At 45.8% G+C, this 24739-nt stretch overlaps 1 protein-coding gene across 11 annotated transcripts; it reads right to left on the bottom strand.

The window, feature by feature from the left end:
- Positions 1–3925: 3925 nt before the first annotated feature.
- Nfya (nuclear transcription factor Y subunit alpha) lies at positions 3926–24678 on the bottom strand. 11 transcript variants are annotated; one of them, XM_021186498.3, is made up of 10 exons: positions 24382–24678; positions 15650–15787; positions 14194–14280; positions 10952–11098; positions 8672–8803; positions 8431–8536; positions 7605–7771; positions 7152–7325; positions 6528–6629; positions 3926–4605 (listed from the first exon to the last, which is right to left on the bottom strand). In XM_021186498.3, exons 2-10 carry the CDS (start codon positions 15722–15724, stop codon positions 4552–4554), a joined length of 1044 nt encoding a protein of 347 aa, XP_021042157.1. In that variant the 5' UTR covers positions 15725–15787; positions 24382–24678; the 3' UTR covers positions 3926–4551. The 11 variants fall into 11 exon arrangements, with proteins under 11 accessions (XP_021042157.1, XP_021042161.1, XP_021042160.1 ...); XM_021186502.3 differs by having other exon boundaries at positions 7605–7753; XM_021186501.3 differs by having other exon boundaries at positions 14197–14280.
- Positions 24679–24739: the final 61 nt, after the last annotated feature.

Below are 24739 nucleotides of genomic sequence, written 5' to 3'. Positions count from 1 at the left end.
TTTTCTGGGAGCATGGGCCGGATAAAGAACCAGACCAAACATCTACAATAGTTAATAGAGCAAGGTAGAAGATCTACACCTGTCTGCCTCTCCAGTAAATGATGTTAGGTCACTTGACAGCAAAGAAAAGAGCAGTCATAGATGAATATGGGCGGAGCTCCAGGCTGGGTCCTCGTTTCACCCCAAGGAGAACGAGGACCACTTGGCTAGGCTTCTCACTTCTTTTGAGCTGTTTGACACGTTGGCTCAAGAAAAAGGATTATACTGATTTTTTTTCCCCCAGAAATGTTTGAAAAAAGATCCCAGACCAGGTCCAAAGGAAAACCCTTTTCATAAGCTGAAGGGCAGTAGTTTGGCCACAGTAATCTGTCCCTTGTTAAAACAGACCCAGAGATGGGAAGCTGCAAACATATGTTCTGGATATAACATCTGGCTCTTTAGCTATGAATTGTGAGGTACTGATACGCTCAGAGTGAGAGAGATTTTCTCCACTGATTGAAGATGACTTAAGATATTAAGGCTTCAATAACATTCACTGCCTTTCTGACATCACCGTAGCCATTTTGAATAAAACTTCCATTTTGAATAAAGGTCAAATAAAGTTTAAGTTCCCAAGACCTCCCTGGGTAGCTGACAATGGGTCAGCAGCAGTTTCCAGACCTGTTTCCAGTCCCCATGTTCTGAAATGGAATGAGCCTAGAGAAGAAGCAAGATGTAAGTTCCCTATCCTGGAATCTCCTAATGTGCTTTAAATCAGGCCTGTGAGCTCTTAACTTGGTTGGCTCTCTATTCTGGTAATGGGGGACCCTAGCATATTGGACTTCTGCAAAATAACACTCTTGCATTTACATACTATTGATACTAGGGTATCATTCTTCATCGAATCATGGACCCTTACAATATCATGCACTCTGGTCCCATTCATCTCCCTGCCCCTTGGTATCTGCCCTCTACTCTTGTAAGTTTGCCCCCTCCTAAAGGGAAAAAAATTAAAAGAAAAAAGAAATGAAACAAACAAAAACACCTATGTATAATCTTTTGTTTAATCATCTTTACTTGTAAATGTTCGCTGCAATTCATTGGTCTGGTTTGAGGCATCTTGACTTCTGCTACACTATCAATAATTGGGACTCCACTCAGAAATCCTGTGTTGCCCTGTTTCAGGGAGATCCTGCAGCTTTGGACCTGCAGGACTGGCCCTTTCATGTGCTCTAGCAGTTCAGATGTTAGGGTAGACCAACTCAAAGCCCTGGATCTGGGTCTGGTTGGTGGATGAGTTGGTCAGCCTGCCAGCACTGCTGTGCCAGTGTGGTGGTTTGAATGTGCTTGACTGAGGGAGTGGCATGATTAGGAGGTGTGGCCTTGTTGGAGGAAGTTTCACTGTGGGGGTGGGCAAGATCTTCCTCCTACCTCCTGAGCAGTCAGTCTTCTCCCGTTTGCCTTCTGAACAAGACATAGGACTCTCAGCTCCTGCATTATGCCTGCCTGGGCACTGCCATGCTCCCACCTTGATAATGAACTGAACCTCTGAACCTGTAAGCCAGCCCCAATTAAATGTTGTCCTTATAAGAGTTGCCTTGGTCATGATGTCTGTCTGCTGCAACAAAACCCCAAGATATCCAGCTCTCAATTTGGCCAGGTGAGTAGTAGGGCCAGCTTACCTGCCTAAGGCAGTTGGCAAGGGACTGGACTTGCTCTCCCACACCCTGGGAGGGCTCACCAGCAACCACACCACCAGCCTGCCTGGCTGCTCAGCAAAACCCTGGGATTGTTCTAGCTTCACATCCTCATTACTGGGCATAAGCCTGGCTCCACCATGCCTTTTGTATGTAGTAACTGAAATGAGACCTTCAGGCTTAGCTAGCCCCAGACTGGTTTTTGGCTTTACTCAAAATATTGGAAGCATATCTTCACTGTTGAGGTCTACCCCCTGGAAAATGAGAGAAGGCTCATTCTACTCAGGGGGTCACTTATTTTGATGTCCATTTCCAAGGGGAACTAAGAGCACAAAGTGGAGAGGTCTGACCCTAACATCACATGTTTATGTCTAAAAGTCATGACTTCAACATTGGGAATGAGTTTCCAGGCAACGGGCATGCAGATTCCTCAGTTGTCATCCATGCTGGGTGTGGGGATGCACACCAGGCAAGGCAGGAAGAGCGTGAGTTGGAGGCTCAAACAACAACAAAAAGCCAAAAAACAAACAAACCCCAAACTAAAACAAACACCAAAAATCCAGCCACTTTTTCTAGTATTTTTATAAATTTATTAAAAAAGAAAAGCAATTGCAATGACATCAGTGATCACCTGTACTCCCCTACTGGGGGAAGGGGGGTGGGGGGTGGGGTGAAGAGAGACGTACATGGTTGAGTCCCAAAGGAAAATCAAGACATTATTATCAGGCACCCTGTAGCCAGGAGAGGCTGTTGGTGCAGTGGTCTAGACCAGTGCAATTAAAATATATACATTTACAGTTATCCTGCAACAGGAAGTAGAGTGCCCAGTAGACCAGCAGCCCACTCCTCCACTTACTCTGTGTCTTTGAAGCCATCACTACAATCACAAGAACAAGTAAAAAGAACTAAGTTAAACAAATAAACAAACAAACAAAAATAAATCCAAGTGAGCCCCTCTGGCCTCTGTGCCCACGCCGGCAGGGCTGGGAGCCGACTGCAATGCGGCCAGAGTGGAAACCCAAGCATCTGCATTAAAGGAAAGAAAACTCAAACTTGCCTATGAGGTTAGGGTTATGTACAAACTTACAGACACGAATAAATAGCATTCTACAACTGCTGGCTGAAGCGCTACAGTTAAGTCGGAGGAATCCCTGAAGCCTCCCCTTAGAATTCTCTCCACCTCAAAGGGAGAAATTCCTCCCGGCTTTCAGTAACACATGGAAGCTCATGTGAAGAGCCAGAAGTTTGTAGTGAGTTTATTAAAAAAAGGATCAGCCCCCTCTGACCTCTGGAAGCCAGGAGAAATGGCAAGATTCCTGGGAGTAGGAAGGGATGGCTTACCTCATGGTTCTCCAATTAAACTGGTCTCCCTGTGATATTTCTTTATAAGGTTAAAGTCTTTCCCATCTTTAACACAGAACAAAGTCAAAGAGCCAGTCTCTAGACTTGACAGGTATTTTAGTCTTTGGATTGACTGTGTTTGACTTTGATTACAGAGAAAGCAGCCAACTCTTTTGATGTATCAACATTGGTCTTTTCTTCCAGACCTCAGCATTGGCTGGGGCTGGGGCTGGGGGAGGGGTGTGTGTGTGTGTGTGTGTGTGTGTGGCTCAGTGGTAGAGTGCTTGTACAGAAAACACATTTCTGAGGCCCAATTCCTGACCCTGCAGGAATCCTTGCAGGCTGTAGTTGGTCCCTACAGCACTGATGCAGTGAGCAAACCTTGCTGCAAGGCCTACAGAGAAAGGAGAAAACAAGTGGAAACTGGCACCAAAGAATCAGCTGCCATGGGCAGAACATTCACCCTCTGGGTCAGCACCCAGCTCTGTGCTCCAGCAGTGCTCCAGTCTGTATCCAAGACAGCTAGCTCAACAGTGCTTCTTCAGGCAATATAAGGATTCTCTTTTAGTGCACGTCAGAAGGTGTCAATGTAAATGTGACTTGGTTTCTTCAGCCTAAGAGTCATGCCTGGTATCTATCCATCCACTGGAGAATCAGCAGGGCACTTGCTCTCTAGATTGAAATGCACAGATCCTTCCATTTGCTACTTGCTGTCATAAAGCCCATGATTAAATACCCTAGGTTTGCCTCTGTTGAAGAACAACTGTGAATGTCCTCAACACTTCAGCACAGATGTTTTGAAGTTTTGTTCTTTACTCTCTAAACTGTCTCTAAAGTGGTCACAGTATGAACTATGACCCAGATGGCCGTTAATAGAAATGAGCAGACCACAATCAAAGCTAGAAATGTACCTTTTAGGTCCTTTTATCCTGAGTCCAAAATATCCTTTTTGTACTTTCTTGGCTGAAGTAAACACAACCTAGCATGTGGGCAGACAGGTTCTTATCAGCACGGGTCAGAAGACAGCAGCTTGGTCGGTTGCTCCAAGTCCTAACAGGAAGCCTCTTTGCCTGGGAGCCACCTGAGTGCCAAGTGTCTATGCATCAGGCAGCCCGACACCCCACCAGGGCATGGATGCTTGTTGAGAACCCACAGGAAGCCAGGGGCTGTGGCTGCCTTGACTGAGGACCAGGTTGAGAAGGCTGCTCTCCCCTACTGCAATGGCTGACTGGCTGGCTTTACCACTCAACATAAGTGCTGTGTTTGTAATGCTGGGCTGGCAAATACCTCTTTTTAATCATCCAAATTTGCAAAAGGTCAGTGTCCAACAGTCTGAAACAGATCCTCAATGAAGGGGTGCGACAAAAGCTTGCCACTTCAGTTTGTCAGCCACCACTGCAGCTGTAATACTGAGCTAAGTAGTTTCTGTCCTGAGAAAGGGCAGAGTGAGACTGTCAGTGCCCCACTGGAAGTCAGTCCATTTCCAGAACAGTGGAGAGGACCGTGACTGATCAGCTCTGCCACCCTCCTGTGGTTAGGAAACTCGGATGATCTGTGTCATGGCTTCTTCGTCAGCTTGGTTTGGATCCTACAGAGAGAGACAGCACAACAGTCCTTTACATCAGCACCAGGAGTCCCTGGCTCTCAACTTAGGTGCTTGAGTGGCTAGGACAAAGCCCCAGAGCAAGCACCATGATACACTGTAGTTTTGTGTCATTATTTTTATATATGAGATGAAAAGAGGTGAGGGAACTTCCCAGGTCAGCATGGAGAACAAGGAAAGCCTTCCACACCACAGCCTACAGCTGGCAGTTCCTATTCACAGACATGCGCAGATACCACTAAGAACAGAGGGTTGTCAGGATGCTCGCAGTGTGGTTCACTAAGGAGAAGGAACCTGCAGACTGCCGTGGGTAGACTATTAAAGCCTTCACTATCTGATACAGAACTGCACGTGGCCACCAGATGGGGCCCTGTGAGTGTAGAGGAATTCCATGCTGCTGATAGTGAAGAGAGCCAGCAAAAGAATCATGAACTCAACCACTTAGAATTGGAAAATAAGTTAACCCCCAAAATACAACACAACAAAGCTTTCTATTTTAATGTCACTTACTCTGCAATAAAGGAAGCAATGGGGACCAAATAGAGAAAACCTCTTGTTGGTTCTTACAAGGTAAAGGATGGAATTATGGGAAAGTATAAGAGGTCAGAGAGCTCCAGGAGAGATGAGAGCAGGCTCAAAGCCTCTCAGACCTAAGCCAGGCCTAAATGTAAGGCAGACCAAAGCCGTCTGTGGTGGCATACTCCTGTAACCCCAGTGCTTGGGAAACTGGGGTAGGAGTAGTGCAAATCTGAGGACAGCCTAGGCTACCAGAGAGAAGAAGGGATAGTCATGGAAATGATGGAGAAAAGAACATTACAGACTAGAAACTGTAAGGACAAAGGACCAGGCAGGAGAAACAGATAAATAGGTAAACTGAACAAATGAATCTAGACCCAGACATATGCTTATTGACAATGGGGTGAGAGAGCAAAGGTAGGAGAAGGTGTGACGTGGGGCCTGACGACCACCACCCTGAGATGTGGAAAATGCAAAGGGAGGCAAGAGGCACGACAGTGGATATATTAATCTAAACCAAGAAAGAGGACTAGGCCAGGCTGGCATCAGTCAGGAGGGTACAATAAACATGTAAACATGTAAAATTATGTTTCAGAGACAGAACCAAAAGAACTTCAGAATCGGAACCATCTAAACTGTACTAACTGGGTGGTGACAAGCCACCTGTTTAGGTAATAGAATAATGAACAAGCACTCCATTTTGGACAAATTCAGAAGCATGTGAGAGCTAATTAGTGAGATTCTACTACCTGAGTTTGAATTCAGCTGATGAGTCTGTTTGTGGAGGAAGCAGGATTTGAACCCAAGGCCTCATATGCCAGTCAAATACTCCACACTACTGAGCTAGCTACACTACTAGCCCTTTATGAGAATGGGTCTCACTAAATGAGCTGGGCTTGAATTCATCTCTAGCCCAGGCATGGCCTCACCTTGTTATCTTCTTGCCTCAGCTTCCAGAGTAACTGGGATGTGGACTGCACTTCCAGGGCTGATTCAGCTGTGCAAGGATCGGCCTTAGGCAAGTTACCTAAGATCTCAAGAACTTCTATTCAAATGTAAAAAATGCTATGTACTCTATGGACCTGAGTCTGCCAGTCAGTTGAACAACAACAAATAAAAGCTTACTAGAATGCGTGACACAAGAACTGCCACACAGCATTAAATGTTACTGACTCTAATAGGCTAAAAGAAAGTAAAACTTTTCCTTAACAAAGAACTGAGAAACCAAGAGTAAAAAGGCCGTGGGTTGGAGCTTTCAGTGCTTCTAAAGGAAGGAAGCTAAGCAACAGACATCACATGCTGCACAGAGTGTTTCTTCCTTAAGCGAGGACAGCCCACTGTCGATAGAGAGAAGGCTGGCGACAGAGAAAGGATGTATGCAATGTCCTTACCTGCATGTGGGGACTGTCCTTTTCTTTTGGAGAGAAGAAGCGACCCCCTTCCCCACGCTTCCGTGCCATGGCGTGCCGATGCCGAGACTCATGGAGGTATTTCTAGAGAAGAGAAATAAGAGCCCCACTGTTAGTGAGAAGACCGAGCAGTAACCTAAGCAGAGTCTATCACTACAAGTTCAGGCAGTGCAATCAGGTCCTCTGCTCCGGGAACTGAGCGAGGTTTGGTTGAGCAAATGGCAGGTCAGGAGGAGACCCCATCTTTATGCTATCGATAGCTTAGACTGGGTCAGTGGATGCTGGCTAATGGGACAGACAGACTGACTCCTTTAAAATGAGGAGGCTGCTTTCTTATTCCCTTGGCTCCTTGGCTAGAGCCCAACTGCCACTTCAAAGTACAACCAAAACATGAGCACTGCAGCCTTAAGACAAGAAGAAGTCCAGAGGACACGTTTTCTTTGGACTTTACTGTAGAAAGGGCAAAGTCCCTTGTTTCCAAGACATTTGTCACCAGTCTTACAGTAAACCTTCCTGCATTCCAGTGTTTGGAAGGGACAAGGAAACACACACGCTTGATGCAGAACTGTACTGCTTCCTGCTTAGCTCTCCCCAGGGCACACGTACCCTTCGTTCCTTTGGGATTTTCCCTTCTGCCTCTAGCTTAGCCCGTGCTTGTCTCCTCTTAAGGATGCGGTGATACTGTTTGGCGTTCACATACAGGGGCTCTTCTTCCAGCATCTCTGCTCCAGGCAAAGGGATTCTTTGGATAGCAGGCACAGAGCCAGCTCCTGGTACCATCTGCATGAACGGAGACCAGACCTTATTACTGGCATGAAAACCCTAAATAAAATTGCCCATTCACACCCATACTGCTGCACATCCAGACTAGTCTGCTAACTGGTAGGCATCAGAATGAACTAGGCTTCCTGTGGATGCAGAGCACTGCTAGTGCCTTAAGGATGAAGTTAGCTTCAAATCCAAAAGTTATCATAAGTGACTTCACAGGAGACACCAACTTGCAGCTCAAAGACAAGAGAACCCCATGGGAAGCTCCAGTGCCAGGGACACTTTCCTTACCATGACCATTCCTCCTGAGTTGACCACATTCCCTGCCACAGGCAGTGTCACAGTGACAGTCCCTTGTCCACTGCTGGTTGTGTTGGTATTGGCTCCTGTCTGAACGATTTGTGCCCCTGCCAAACTGGCTGCTGGGATGGTGATCATGCCTGAAACAGGGACTGTAACTTTAAGAAAACAAAACATAAAACAAAAACAAAACAAAACAAAATAAAATAAACAGGTACACGGAACAGAAAGAAGGGGAAATAGTTAGTCCCTTCTACCTGGCTCCTGTATACCCTCCTGGACAAACTGGCAAACACCACGGAAGAAAGCAAGCGCCTTCTGCTGCTTCACTGTATTCTGCTAAGTTCAGTTCATTTTTAAAAGTCTAACAGTCTAGGGCCCAATTCCAAATAAATTATACTTCCGCCCACCATCACAGAATCTGGCTGCCATCTCCTTTCTAAACTTAGCTTCCAAAGCATTGAAGTCTACTTTGAGCATGTTTTCCCTGAAGCCGAGTCTAGTCCTGTTACACATCTCTGCCTAAGGCATACTTCTCTAAGCCTTTGCATTCTATATGGTGTTTACATCTTCCTTCTTGTGACGCTAAGTAAACACCTATGTGAATAGATGTAGAGGCCCAAAGTGAAATGGAAGGAACTCTAGTGACTAAGCATCAGGTTGGTCCTGTGGTAACTGACGATCACTGCAGATGTGGTGGAAATCCTGTTGCTGTTTAAACATGACATGGACTTCATAAGGACTCTGAAGCACTCTCAGGTACTCAAAAGCTAAAACTAATGCCCTAAAAAGTGCCACTGCAATAGTGGCAGCTTACCTTGCTGGAGAATTGTGCCGTCTGCATTAACTGGTTGGTAGACAATAGTCTGCCCTTCAGCAGTCTGGGCCACTTGCTGTCCCTGGACAGCAATCTGTTGTTGTGTCTGTAGAAAACAATGACATAGTTAACAGATGTCAAAGGCTCACAGAGACCCCATTTTGATGACGTTCTTCACATTCACATTCCATGTGAACCAGGTGGCTCGCTGTCCTGATGACAGAGGAGCAGGTGGACTCACCTGAGTCTGGCCAGCGGTGACTGCAGTCTGTGGCTGTTGGATGATGATCTGCTGGGTTTGACCCTGCTGGCCTTGCACCTGCACAGCCTGCCCACCCTGGATCTGGATCTGTCCAGGAGGTACCAACTGTATCTGTGGAACAGAATACACAAACAGCTTGGCACCACACTGACACCACTCCTCTGGCTCCTTATTTGTTTCTGTTCTTTATTTTAGGTGTATGGGTATTTTGCCTGCATATATACATATATACATATATATACACACCATATGTGTGCCTGGTGTCCAGAGGCCAGATGAGGGATCCTCTGGAACTAAAGTTACAGATGGCTGTGACTACAAGGTGGTGTTGGGAATCAAATCTGGGTCCTCTAGTAGAACGGCTAGTGTTCTCAACTGATAAGCCATCTCTCCAGTCTCAGTCTTTGGTTTCTGAAAATTAGCTGAACAAATTCCACTAGAGACCAGGAAATACCCAGAGGAATATGCCTGCAATTCTACAATTTGGGAGGCAGAGGCAGGGTTATCAGGAATTCAAGGCCAATGTTAGGGACACAAAAGTGTCCCTTTAAAAAATAATCGTTGGTGGCATGGTTATTTTTTAAAGTATATTTACTTAAACATATTCTGAAGTACTGTTATCAACGAATCAAACAACTTTGAAAATACATTCTTTCCAAGTTAAATGTTATGCTGATGGCAGCAAAGGCAACACTTTGATTAGATCCTGGATATACAGACAGATCAGCTGTCAACCTTCCGATCCACAGAAACTGAAATGTATAACCACCCATTTGACTAGACAGAAAATCATCATGAAAACAAACACTAGGCATGTCTGTTTCTAGATTAATTAACAGAGGTGGCAGCCTGAACTAAGAAGGAGACAGTGAGCAGAGCAGCAGTCACTCTGCCTCCTGCTTCCGCCTTTTCCCCACCATGCTGTACCAGCACCCTTAACCTGTGAGCCAGCAGAACAGTAACTCATACAAAATGCTTCTTGCTTTCAGCCAACAACCTCTAGGATATGGTGATCCACAGGAGTAACACAGACAAGGCTCCAAATCCCTCACTGTCACTCGTCACTGCTGGTAGTGTTCACTAGCCCTTCCTATCCCTATCCTACAGGTTTTAGAGTGCCAAAACTCACACTACAAAAATGGAAAGCAAGAGATCCTATGAGGTAACCACTTATCAGAATCTTGACAAGAAGTTTTAAATGTTTTTCTTTGAAATCTTGTAAATTGACAAAACAAAAAAGCCTTAACACTTTGCTCAAGGAACAAAATCCTGTTTTCATGAGTACTGATATATAAACCTTAAAAGATCTGATGGGAAAGCATTTAGGAAGGCCCACAACTTAAAATTTCTAGTACTTTATACTCTAGAATATCCCCAATCCAAGCCATAGTCCCAGCTACCTAAAGTCTGGCCTCCACCTCTCAACCCCACCCCTAGACCCGCCTTCCTTCTCACTGGCTTTGTAAGCATCTGTCACAGTTCCTTTGACCCTCTGGAGCATTCCCAGATCTAGCAGCCTGGGAGGTCACTCTTGAAAAGGTGAGTCTGTGAAGGACATGACTAGAGCCTCAAGTCCTACCACTTTCCAGCTGACCGACAGCTGGTGGGAGGGAAAGGGAAGGAAACCAGGCCATGAATGGCCCCGTGTCTTAGAGACGTCTGTGGACCTTTTGTTGGGCTACACACTGCCCAATTTTCTTAAAGACTGGAATACTACTTAACTCAATTAAAATTGTTGACAGCTGACTAGGTCAGCAAATCTACCTGGTTCCACCTGGACTGTTTTGCTCCAGAGTTTCAGGTAGCAAGGAATACCTGTTTCCAGCACATTACTGTGCTCCTGTTATGCAGTACAGTACAACAAAGGCAGAAAGATTAAGAAGCACAAAATAAGGGGTAGGACTCAAGCAAAAGCAGCTGGGTTTTGTTTTTTGTCTTTTTTGCAGCAATTTCTTCTTCAAAACATCTGCTCTGCAGGGTAGGAAGACAGCTCAGACAGAGGTGAGGCACGTGGTGCACAGCACAAGGGTCTGACTGGAACCTTGGCATCCACAGGAATTCATGGCAGCGCTGGCACAGAGGACAGGCAGGAGACACCAGTGGGCTCCCAGACTACAGTTAGTAAAAGACCTTGTCTCAAAAACTAAGGTAAAGCATGTGTGTACAAACCTGTACACATATGAATTATATACACCATCCACACTCATACCAGACGTCTACTCTGACATACAGCCTAAATGCTTTAAAAACACCACTCACCTGCTGTAAACCTTGTGTGCCAGACACAGGTACTTGCATGATGGTTTGGCCTTGTCCACCAGGCACAGCCTGTACCATGATGGGTTGGCCTGTTGATGTAATAAGCTGGCCTCCACTGACTTGCACCATTAACGGCTGCCCCTGGACCTAGAAAGAAATAAAATAACAATGAAATAGTGTCAGACACAAGCAGCTTCACCAAGATGATCAATCACTGCCACTATCCTGCTGCCTGGAAGAGGGGAGGTAAGGCAGATTTAGGAAGGTCAGTCTTCCACCTCCCCACCAGGGTCTCTATGTAGTGCTAGCTGGCCTTAACTCAGATATCCTCCCTCTGCCTCCCAAGTGCAGAGATTAAATCCCGGCCTGAGAGTGTTTGTAAACTCTAATATTCATATCCGCTCTCTGTCTCTCTCTGTCTGCCTGTGTGGAGGTTATGTGCATATACTACAGAGAGTGGGATTTCAGATCCCCCTGGAGCCTGACTTACAGGTGATTAAGAGCTGCCTGATTATGGTGCTGACTGAAATCAGAGCCTCTGCAGCAGCAATATGTGCTCTTAACTACCGAGCCATCACTTCAGCTCCAAGAAAAGTAAGTCTAATGTTCTTCAGACACATCTGATTATTTTTGATTAAGTGCCAAGCTGGATATTCAAAGGTCAAATATAATGGAACCTATGTAGAGTCTGGAAAATCCCAATAGATGTAAGGCACTCATCACCAAACACAGGCTGAATTCAAGAAAGCAGTCAAGTTACCAGTACTGCTTGCCTGCTCAAGCCGATACTCAGGACCGGTTCTGGTAAAGGCTATAGAAGCAGTGGGCTTCAGCTAGATCCAGGTGAGCCTGATGAGACCCCATTTCAAAGCAAAGCCAAGACTGGTCAGAAACATTATCTAGCTAGTTTGTGATCAAGGTAGAGTTCTTCGAACTGCACCATAAATATTTGCATAGCTGTTTTAATTATCAGGAGCAATGAAACCCCAAAATCAGACAGCTACTGTATGTAAATAGAATGTCCAATTTTCAGTCTTCCGCATCAACAGACACTCTAGAAAGGAAGCCAATGCAAATGCTCAGCCACACCTTGAACCCCAGCGTGAAAACTCAAGCAAGCCTTTCAGAGGCCCAGACAGAAGCTGCTTTGGACTGAGGAGTAACAGGACAAATCCCAAACTCCCTTGTAGAGTGTGTCTCTGCTTGAAGGAAGGATTTGTAACAGAATAGACTGGCACTCTCCTTAGTCCCAGCAGAAGTCAATTCCAACAGCATCAACTACCTGTGCAGTGACTGTGTCCTAGATGTGTGTGGTGGCAAGCTCTCCACCATTCTCCGTCAGAGCCATCAGCCCAACCTTAGGGCTGTCCCAAGACTTTATGGCCTATATTCACACTCTCTCAAGTCTCCATAAATTCCCTTTGCTGCAGGAAATGTTATCAGGAGCCTTACTGCAGAGGAAGAGAAAGAACTGTTTGAATTCTCCTAACATGAGGAGGCTCATGAGAAGTCCCCATTACTTCCATTTCTCTTCAGTGCAATCTAGATCTAAGTAAGCTGACACGGCTGTGTTGTTGCAGTGCCCTGGAAGGCTGTGCAGTTCTTGGTGTCAAAGTGGAAGCCAGAAGCTGACACTGGATGCCATCTTCTACTGCTTGCTACCTTGTTTTGAGACAGTCTCCTAGAGCTCCCTGCCACAGGGACAGCCAGCCAGCCACAGGTTCTTCCTGTTTCTGCCCCCTAGTGCTAGGGTTATAGGATAAACCTACATATTTTTAAATGACTTCTATGGACCCAAACTTAGGTCTTCACACTTGCATAGCAAATAGGGCACACTGAGCCATTGCCTCAGTCCCCAAAGTTGACACAAATTTTAAACCACTTACTTTTCTGGTTATCCATCATCTCTGCCCACCCCACACCCGCTCCTGCACTAACATGCTATACATGCATGCAATAAAGGGTTTGAGACTGAGGAGCTCATGTGTCTACAACAAAGACCACAGGGACTCATGCATGAGACAACAAGCCACACAGTTAAGAGCATGGTACATCCCATTCACACAGTGGTTAATGACAATCCCAGACACCACTTCACGTATTGAAAAGATGAAGCAAGCAGGAACAGAGAGCTGCTGCTCTCCCTGATACTCAAACTGTGCAGGAAGACAAAACAAACTTCTTTTATTTTCATATATGTGTAAAACTGGCTGTGTGCCATCACCAAAGTGGCAGGGTTGGGACAGGCTGAGAAGGTCAAGTGCTTACAGCAATGGCTCTTAACTAGTGGGCTGCAACCCTTTGGAGGCCGAAAGATCCTCTCACAGCGGCTGCCTAAGACTGTCAGAAATCCCTGACTTACAGGAAAGGGTGGTTACCTGCAGGAGGGTCTCGGCAACATTGGCAGTAAACGGAGATGCCAGAGGACTCTGGAGGTCCTACTGAGTCCATCCAATTCAACAGAGGAAGAAAGGGAGGACGGGTATCTGAGTCTTGCCAATTTCTCAAAACCTTTAGTTCTTAATGGACCCAGAAAAGACCAATGCTGTTACCCTTTTTTCACGGGAATTTAGGATATTTAACAAGCATACATAATACTGAAGAATAGCATTGGTTAACTCCAGTGTTTGTCTTTAAAAGAATATCAGTGTAACCAGTAATAACTTTTTGTGTTGTCCCAAACTCTCATTCCTCCTGCCTCCATATCCCAACCGCTGGACAAGACACATGCATCACCATGTGTTATGCTGCCACTTAGAGATATGCAATCATCTGTATAGTGCTTGTAATGAAACACCATGGTTCATGGTACATGGTTCTCAGATAAACTTTGCTTAGTGCAATGGCTGTTCAGTAGTCATGTTGCACTTTTAGCAAAAACAAAACAGTGTAGCTGAGTCTTCCCATGTGTGCACTCCCTTCTCCAGTGTAACACAATTCATGGAACTCTGACACGCGCTTGGATTGGGAGCTGAGGACTGAGAAAGATCTGCGCCACCTGTAGAATTTATTCCTGTTGCTTCCTGGTCTTTCTAAAGCAACACACTTAGTGCATACTTCTGAGAAAATAGACAGAGCGGTCACTACATGTCTTGGCATGGGACACTGGCATACTGGCCTCAGAGACAGGTTAGCAGCACAAAAGGCATGCGATTTTGCCATTCAATTTGAGATCCAAACACAAACAGCAGCAGACAGGCAGCGTTCATGCAGTGCTCACAGGGAATCAGAGAGGGCACCACTACCTGGAGGGTCTGGACTTGCTGGCCTGAGGCGGATGCCACCTGGGCCTCAGTCTGCAGCTGGACAGCAGTGACACCACCCTGCTGCTGAGAACAGGAAGAGGAAGAGCTTGAAATGTATCAGGATGGAAATATACAGCTCAAGACAGCAGATCACTCTGAGGGAGAGGGAGGGATGCCTCTAAAGCACCTCGCCCTACACAGGAACTTTCAAAGGTGCGGACTCCTACATTCAAGCTGTCCTGCTGCATCAGCTGCTCCTAGAGTGGACCTCACAACACACTTCTAGGACTTAAAATACAAACATTTATAATGCAATACTCCCTAGTAATTTTTCCCTTCTGCTAGACATATATGTTAAGGATCTCTTCCTTTCCTGAGGGTCACAAGAACAAAACTACCAGGTTTTAAAGCCTTGAAACTACAATGAAGACTTGCTGTGGCTTTAAAGCATCACCATGGATGAAGGAACTAGCCATGGGGACTGATCCAGACGCCAGCCTCAGGAGGCTACTGCTTTTACATCCCCAAATGAAGATTTAGTCCTAGCCACCTGACTGCTTTCAGAAAGTCAACCTTATTTCCTATCCTGGGGAAGTCCTCACAGAAGAGAGGCCCACCAACAAGGCTCTGGCCATAGTTAGAAGGCCCCTCCAAGGTCTATTCGCTAAGGCACTTCAGGAAGCCACCAGTGCTATAGCAGAGTGTGGACAGGAAGGCGGCTAGGGAGCCACCATGCTCAGCCCATCTCCCCCTTTAATGCAGAGTAGCCTCTCTCCCTCATCAATGGCTTGGGACTCACAGTCACTACTCCCTTCACCCTCCCTGCTATTCTGTACTAGTGAACCTCTGTTCTCAGGAGAAAACACACCAAGGACAACAGTCTTGACCTATAATCAAATAGAAACAATGTCTTTTTCTCCAAAGTGCAGGAGAGGGGAGTGGGAGGAGATTCGCTAATATAAACCTAGGTAAAAGCATCAAAAATGGTATCTGTGCATGAATCCAAACATCTGAGCAACTACTGTGGAAGACACCAGTGGCAGACGCTCTCTCTCAGTATGTACTTATCCACAGAATAGCAGCCCAATATTATTCTAATATTAGACTACAACTGTTCCGAATTAATTCTGAACAGACTGGCTGGAAACTGACAATTGTCTGTTGTGGCCAAATCCTTACTTTATCATAAGGTAGCATAAAACAAGGGAAATAAGCAGACTTAATGCAGAGAAAAGCAGGGTAGGTATCATTTCAATGAGTCAAATAAAAGAGGGCAATCTACTTTTAAAGTGATTTTCACCAAGAACAAGTACCAGGTGGCAACAGACTGATTCATAGCACAGCAGCAGTCATGAGACCGAGGACTTCCTAAGGTCTGACTAGGCCTAAGTCCTTCCACAGAGGTCTCCATCACTGTGGTATTGTGATAGTCAAAGCACACTTGCTCCCATACCTGCTGCTGAATCTGGCCGGCCTGCACCACGATCTGCTCTGTGGAACTATTGCTGTTTGTCGTATACTGCTCCATGGCCCGGCCACGTTAAGAGTCCTGAAGCTTCACTCTACAGAGGCAGCTGCCAGGTAGGGACTCCTATTAAAAAGGGAAGGAAAAAACCTAAAATGAGTCAATCAGTAAAGGCCCTCTTAAGATACTTACTATACATACATACATACACACACACACATAATTATTTGCAGTATTTTCAATATAAATGCACACCAGTGGGAGATGCTCATCATCCTTGTTTGCTTTTTTTTTTTTTTTTTCAAATAAAAGAGGATTACACAGCACAGTCTTTAAAAAAACACCACAGTCAGGCTAGTAGTGGGGATCTCTAATACCAGTACTGGAGAGGCTGAGGCAGGAGTCTGAAAGTTTGAGCCAGCCTGGGATACTTAAACCGACTCCCCTCAGAGACTAACTGACAAGCAAGCCACAGTATTTCATTTTCACTTGCACTGTGAGGGTGTGTGGTGGTGAAAAGTACATTTTCACACCATGGTGGCCAGGACATAGAGAATAAATACTCCAAATGGTGAGGGCAAGATGTAGTCCCAAATAACAAACCCTCCTCACAGTAACCCACTTCTAACTAGGCCCTATACTTAAGCAATAATGGTATCATATAAATCCACCCAGATTGGAACCCTGAGGATGCAACACTCCTATAAACAACATCCTTACAGACAGGCCCGGGTGTGCTTTCCTAACTTCCTGTTTCTTAATCCAGTTAAGCTAATAAAACTGACCATCTTTCAACATTGCCAGAATAACACTTAGGAGCACTGTCAGACCATCTCTTGTTGCAAGGTCTACTTTCAAGGCAGCAGACGTACGTCAGAGAATTTGTATACAAGTGGGCCCAAACATGCTACTCTCTTGAGCCACATATGTCCCAAACGACCTCAGGCTCGAGGGTTGTTACTAAGGAGTTCAAATAGTTTGCTTATCAAAATCTCCATTTTACATAAGCCTGGAGGTGGGGTGGGGGGTCTTATGCTTAAAATCACAGCACTTGGCAAACAGAAGATGAGGACCACCTGTGTCAGGCCAGCCTGGGCGACACAGTAAGTTCAGGACAACCTATGCTTGAATGAGAGACACTTTGCCTGTAAACAAACTCCACCTTACAGAATCATGTCTATTAAAGACAAAACAAAACCCCCAAATTTCCTTTGCACAGTGATGCAGGCCTTAAACTCAGCAGATAGATCTGAGTTCAAGTCTCTACTGGGAGTTCGTTCCAGGTCAACCAGGGCTATACAGTGAGACCCTGTTTCAAACTCCATTAAGTAGCACTAAGTAGAACACTTTAGCAAAGCTCTGGGGATTGTGCTATAGTCCAGGAGAGTGGCTGCAATGAAATGGTATCAATGATAGCAGCCAGTTAAAACCTGATAAAGCACAGCCTGTTTCCACGTGGTGGATCAATACACACACGGGGTGTTTAAAACCGGGTTTAGTACCACATCCCATCTAGACTATTCTTTGCATATTCACCCTGCAGCAAAGCCTAAACAGTGAGCCCAAATGAACCTTTTCTTGGTTGATGACTTCAGGTTGCTTCTTAGAAACTGAAAGGTACTGTCTTAGTCAGGGTTTCTATTCCTGCACAAAACATCATGACCAAGAAGCAAGTTGGGGAGGAAAGGGTTTATTCAGCTTACACTTCCATGTTGTTATTGATCACCAAAGGAAGTCAGGACTGGAACCCAAGCAGGCCAGAAAGCGGGACCTAATTGCTTCCCCTGGCTTGCTCAGCTTGCTCTTTTATAGAACCCAAGACTACCAGCCCAGAGATGGCACCACCCACAATGGGCCCTCCCACCCTTGATCACTAATTGAAAAAAATGCCTTACAGCAGCATCTCATGGAGGCATTTCCTCAAGGGAGGCTTCTTTCTCTGTGATAACTCCACTTGTGTCAAGTTGACACACAAACCCAGCCAGTACAGGTACCTAACAACATTCAAGTGTGACCTAAATAAACAATGACATATAAAACTTTTTATGTTCTACTATACCTTCTTCAAAACCTCTTCTACCCATCTTGTGGCCCCATTTCTAGGTATACAATCTCTATCCACACAAACAGCTACTCACCCGCTACCACGAAAGTAAAGTTAGGATTGCCTCTGCTAGGACTGCCTATGCCCGAGAGAAAAACACATGTGTTTTTTGAGTCCGATTTATCTTGCTTAACGTAACAAGCATTAGTCAGGGTTTTCTGGAGGAACAGAATAGAATAAATCTATCTATCTATCTATCTATATATATGGAGAAGGTTAGACGGCTTACAGGCTGTGGTCCAGCGAGTTCAACAATGACTGTCTACCAACACAAAGTCCAAGGATCCAGTAACTGTTCATTCATCCATGAGGTTGGAGGTCTCAACTGGTCTTCAGTATAGGTCAGGAACCTGAAGAAGTAGGCCTTATGCCAGTGAAGGAGCAAGGGCAAGCAGGCCAAGACCCAGTGAGAAAGTTTCTTTCTTCCATGTCCTTTATATAAGTTGCCACCAGCAGAAGGTGTGGCCCAAAATAAAGGCAGATCTTCCCACCTCAAAAGATCTGGATTAAAGATGTGTCTGCCCACTTCAAATGATTCCAATCAAGAAGAATTCCTCACAGGTGTACTCAGCTCCTTGGGTTTTAGTTAAACCTAGATGTGGTCAAGTTGACAACCAAGAGCAGTCATTACCTAAAACTTTACAGATTTATGTTTTCTTGCAAAGTTTATTTTTACGGCTGTCTTAAAATTCCATTTTACATATGCATGGCATTCATTTGCATTACCCATTCTGCTGATAACATCTACGTTGGTTCTACTTCCTTATTTTTTTTTAAAAGATTTATTTACTTATTATATGTGTGTACACTGTAGCTGTATTCAGACACTCCAGAAGAGGGCATCAGATTTTTGTTACAGATGGTTGTGAGCCATCATGTGGTTGCTGGGATTTGAACTCAGGACCTTTGGAAGAGCAGTCGGTGCTCTTAACCACTGAGCCATCTCACCAGCCCTACCTCCTTGTTATTGTGCATAGGAGAGTGCAAGTACTTGTGAGGTAGCATAGAATCCTTTGAGTATGTATGTAGCTGAGTCACATGGTAAATCTATTTGAGAAAGCTCTGTATTCATTTGTACACACCAACAGTGTAAATAATGAAGACTTCTCTTTCCCACATCCTCAGCAGCATTTGTTGCCCTTTATCTTCTAGATGAGCTCTTGACTCAGGTAGGGAGGTGGGGTGGGGTAAATTTTAATTTACATGGCTCTGGTGGATAAGTATGTCGGTCACTTTTAAAAATGCTGGCCCTTTGTGTCCTTCTGAGAACTGCAGAGCCCATCTCATGCCTGGCAGTTCTGTCCTCTAGTATCAGCAGTTCTGGCAAGATGGCTCAGTTGGTAAAGTACCTGCCTCAGGAGAAGGACCTGAGCTGGATCCTAGAATGCCCATAACACTGGGTGTGCTGGCCTGTTTGTAAAGGCCAGAGCTGGGGAGGCAGAGACGGCACAACTTCTGGGCCTCCAGTTCAGCCTAATCGGTGAGCCCTCAAACAAAGAGAGACCTTGTCTCAAAGGAGGGCAGTTACCCAGAGGATGAGTGGTTTCCTTCAACAGACAAACACACTAATGGTATGCAAAAACTTTGATTCTGGAGGCTACTTACTTTGCTAAAATCCTAATTTCACAAAACCCCTTTGTTAATTCTTAAGAATGCTGCCCTACTCAGAAAGTTCATATCCTATATCCTTTTCTGCCACATCACCCTGGAAAAGCCCCATCTTGTCTTATCTCACAAGCCAAGCAAGGTGGGAATTGATCGGTCAGTCCTCAGTACTTGGATGGGAGTGTTCTTTTCTAGGTCTCTATCTTAAGTGTCTCTCCCCACCCCCCAGTAGTAACTTACTCTTATAGTGATAAAAAATGAGTTTGTGGAGAGATAAGCCAGCATTTAATTTGGCAGATGGTAACTATAGAGTCTTAAGTAGTAGGTACATGGGTATCCATCATAACATTTTTTTCAACTTCACTGTCTGGAAATTGCTACATTACAATGTAGGGGGAAATATTCAATAAAAATAATCAGGCTCATTACCTGTAACCAAAATAGACCACTATGCCTTTACTGTGGGTTCCAATGGACTGACTACTCAACACACAGATTTCTGGCTCTGACTTGAACTTACAAAGACTTGCAAAGGGAAGACAATATGAATGGCAACATAACTAAATTTAATCACTACCTTATTAGCAATGTATTAGAACTTGATTGCTACTTTACTGGCATGTGTTCATTGTATAATAATGGTTTTTATCTGTATGTTTTAACAATATACATAACCTGTCTGGACTACGCTGACTCCATTTTCACTTTACAGATAATCCCTTCTTGTCTTTAGATTATGCATATTTGGTATTTGGCTTTCTGAATATACCTTCGTTACCTTACTATATAGCTTCAGTAGCATCCATTTCCCTACAAACACCATAATACATAATACACTGAGTATACATACATTTTTTTCTTTACCAGTTTACTCACTGATTGGCACCTACAGATTCCCTAACTTGGTGATGAAGGCACAGCAATGAAGTGCAGTGTCTTTAGTACATGTTGACTCTAGCTTCTTCAAGTGTAATCCCAAGACAGTATAGTGGGATCATATAGTGGTAGGTAGGGATTTTTTTTTTGGGGGGGGGGTGAGGGCAGTATGTCTACAGTGTGATGGCTTTTCTTGGTGTCAACTTGATACATTTGGTATTAGCGAAAACCCAAGCAGCTGGGCACACCTGTGAGGAATTGTTCTAAGTTCAATCATTTGATGTGGGAAGGTCTACCTGTAATCTGGCTACACCTGGTAACAGTCCATATAAAGGAACTGGAAGAAGAAAGTGTTTGCCCTTCACCTACTTGCCCTTGCTGGCAAGTTCATTCCTTCATTGGCTGTACAGCCCAGTACTTCTAGATTCCGTCATATACTGAAGACCAGCTGAAATTGAAATATCCAGCCTCATGAACTGAACAACTAGGTTCTTGGCCTTTCTGTTGGTAGAAAGCCATTGCTGGACTAGTTAGATTACTTGTAAGCCACCTTAATCACACACTCACTCTCTCTCACACTCACACACACAGGCACGCACGTCAGTCTCTGTCCTGTTCCTGGAGAACCCTAATACACCAATGTGCATACACTCCACTCCACGGTGGCAGAGCCGACTTATATCCCAACCCATGGTATTACGAGCTATTCCTATCCTCGCTCACCGGCACTCTTTATTTTCTTGATGACAACTATCCTGACTGGTGTGAGAAGGAAGTTACAGTATAGTTTTCATCTGCATTTTCCTGATGGCTCAGTATATTATTTTTAAATACATCTATAGGCCATATGTATTCTTTTGAGAACTGTCTAATCAATTTGCATATTTATAGCTTAGATTATTTTGTTTGTAATTTCTGAGTTCTTTCTATATTCTGACTATTAATCCCATCAGCTGAAAAGCTAGCTAAGTTTGCAGATTTTACACCAGCCTGTTGGAGCCAGTTGCCTGAGCTGGTTCTTGAGACCTCAGGTCCAATATGGTAAATCAGCCAAACTAAGTGGCTCCACCAGGGCACCAATGTTTTCCTTACTGGGGATGAGGGGGCTTGAGGGTGCTGACAGGTGGTCCAGGCTGCCCTCAAACTCAGAGATCCACCTGACTCTGCCTTCTGATTGCTGGGATTAAAAGCCTGTACTACTATAGTCCATCCAATGTTTCCACATTTTACCTTGTGTCTAACAATGTACCTGTCTCCAGACTAATAAATTAGGGCTACAATATAAGCAAGCATGGCCCTATGATAAGAAACTCTGACATCAGAAGCCTAGACAGAAAGCAAACTGGAGTTCCTTAAGCCTGAGGGAAGGAGGTGGGAGAGACTGAATAGATGAATAGATGAGCTAGCTCTACGACCATTCTGGGGATGATCAAAGTTCTCACCCTTTTTTTCAAGTGGGACTGTACAGGTGTGGAGAGCTTTAAAAACTCACCAAAATACAGATATATAAGGATTAGATTTTAAAGGTTTTTTTTTTTTTAAAGGTATTAACCACCTCTGTATTTTACCACTTCCACTAGCCCCTATAAAACTTTCTTCTTGGCTAAATGTCCTAAGTCTGCATCGTCTCAGATAAAATGCAGAATGGAGCTTGAAGTGGGCAAGAGGGCTGGAATAGCTGCAAGGAACATTTGGATCTGACTCAGTTATCTTGCTGAGACAAATGCTCCACTCTCAGGCCGTTGAGACCTACTGTGCTTTGGAGGCAGCTTCAAACCCAGCAGCTATTCTGCATTGATAAGGGAGTGGTGGCGCTTGGAGCACAACCCTCAGGTTGCCCATGGTGCCTGCTTCTTGGCTCCAGTGCGGCCACATGCTCCTTCCTCCATCAACTCAGCCAGCAGAACTGTGACACAACCTGACACACTTCCTTTCCTTACGCTTTCTGTGCCCAAGTTTATGACAGAATTGAGCCAGCTGGATTTAGTCTGTCTAGCTCTTCTACAGACTTGTGAATGTGTTTCTGAAAGTGAGAATATGAATGAATAGGAATGAGAATGGGTTTATTCTGGCCTGAGACATTCTCTTCCATAGCATTTCCTGCCCATTTACATGGCACAGAAGTAGCTGGCCAGCACTTAGAATCTTCAAAAGCTGAAATGCCCAGAAATGCTCCTACAATAAGCATATGATCACCACAGTCCTTCTGACCTGGCATCACACGCACACCCAGCTAGGGCCTTTGAAGGCTCCAGTGTGCTCCTTGTCTCCACTAAGGAGATAGCATGAACTAAATAACAAAACAGAGTTAACTTCAAAGAGGCTTTTAAGTCTAAAAAGGAACAAAAATGTGTATTAGACTCCTAAAGGGAAATACAGTAAATGGAGTTTGGGGGGACAGAGGCTTTTCCACTGGGAACAAACCAAGGAAAGCACTGGGAAAGGGTGTCCTGTGAGTTAGGTTTAAGTCTGAGGTCTCACCCAGATGATGATAGTATAGGGTGAAGTATTTCAAACAAAGGGAAATGCCTGGGCTGTGATTAGAGAAAGCGAGAGTCTGCACTACTTTTTCTTAAAGTGCAGATGCAGAGGAACCAGTGGAGGCTCCACAGGTCTGAGTCACAGTGACCGAGGAGAACTGCCTTTTGTCCACAAAAACATTTGGCAGTTTTGAGGTGGACAGATGCATCCATTTTTTTTTTTTTTAAATACCAATCAAAGTTAGAACACCCAGTCCAAATACAAGACTATGGGGTAGAATCCTCAGGTCAGCAACCTTTACCCCCAAGGTTAGGGGAGAAATCCACTCTGGATTAACTTTTAACCTCTAGTCAAAACCGTTTTCAAAAAATTCCTTTGTAAGACCTGCAAAGGTTTTTACCAACTGGACTTTCCCGCCTAAACTCAGTACTCCAGGCCTTTATGCGTCCAACCGCACTATCTGTTCCAGTTACTCTTCAGTCTTTCCTCTCTGAGGACATCATCCTCCATCACCCAATCAAAAGCGTGGCGCTGAAAATAGGCTTCCTCATGTAAACTGCACTTCTGGGTACTGGATTAGATCCCTATGAAACACTAACACCAGTCAATCTCCACCGAGCAGGCATAGCTCCTACCCCTACTCGCTTGCAGCACTTGGGTGACGCCCGCCAAAAACTAATAGCTAGCAGTCCTTGGAAGACTTCCTGTCCCCCGAAGAGGGAAAGAAAATCTAAGCACGTGTAAGTTTTAAAACATCAGTGGAGAAAACGTTCGCGCGGGATTTCAAGGTGTATTAGAAAAAAGACATGAGTGGGCCGAGCTATTGAGTGGAGAGTGACACACAAAGGTTAAAGGAAAACAAAACCAGAGAGCATCCAAGGGAGAAAAGATCAAGGGAGGAGACAGGGATAATAGGAACTGCGAGATGTGTGCCCCCAATCATTAAGGATGCACAAAGGTTATCAGTTCTGCAACAGCGGCGTTTCAAACACCGAGACCCTGAGCAAAAAGAGGAAGAGTGCTTGGTTGGGCTTCAGTACGGAGGTGTGCCGGCACCGCGGGCTGAGCGGGGAGGAAATGACGAGCCAGAAAGGGGTGGTAACGGCGCCGGCCCGGGAGCCCCGGTGGCGGGCCGAGAGGAGGGGCGCGGCAGGCGCGCCAACGGCCCCGGGGTGGGTCTTGGGAGGCCGCGCCGCGCGTCTCCGCCTGGTCTCGCTCCGGATCTGTAGTCCCAACTGTGCAGAGCTCAGGACACACGGGCCTCGTTGGGGCCCGGAATGTGGGGACACACAAGGACAAGCCGTAGGATGCGGCTGGAACGACGTGGGGAAACCGCCACGGCCCGTGGCTGGGCGGTCAGCCACCTGACCTCCCGGGACCGAGGATCGGGGACCGGTGGCGCATCCGCCACCGGTCCCCGGAGACGATCCAGATCCCGAAAAGCCTGGCTCCAGGACGCCGTCCCAACGCTGGACGGCCCCTGCAGGCCTCCACCAACTCCGAGCCGGGGCTACTGGCTACCCAGCTCGGGTAGCCTCGGCTCGACTCCCGGGCTCGACGGACGCCTGGGCCTCTCCTGAGTGGTCAGCGAGACCCGCCAATAGGGGCGCTGGGGCCGGCTCTGGGCCGCTGGATATTGGCTCCTCATACTCACCGTGCCTCGCTCCCCCGGTTCGCTGCCCGCGCTGATTGGCTCCAGTACCGGACCCCGAAACCCAATCAGAGGCTCCAGCCGCCGCCGCCGCCGCCACTGCCGCTGCCTCGCAAAATGGCGAATCTGAACAAAGGGGAATCGGGCCTCCCTCCAACCGCCTTCGCGCAAGCGCCTTCGAGACCACGCCCCATAACCCCGGCCAACCTGGCCCCGCCCCCTAGGAAGAGCACTGCGCAGGCGTTCCAGAGGCCACACCCACTTCCTGGATTTGACACCGCCTCCTGCCAGAGGCCTACGCAGGCGCCTTTCACACGCTCCGTACGCTGCTTCTTAAACACCTCCCTGAATTATACACTAC

This window comes from Mus caroli, unplaced genomic scaffold (assembly GCF_978045245.1).
Source record: "Mus caroli unplaced genomic scaffold, Mus_caroli_1 scaffold_18, whole genome shotgun sequence".
NCBI classification, from domain to species: domain Eukaryota; kingdom Metazoa; phylum Chordata; class Mammalia; order Rodentia; family Muridae; genus Mus; species Mus caroli.
The sequence above is the reverse complement of the archived record's forward strand: the minus strand, read 5'-3'. Positions and strand labels throughout refer to the sequence as shown.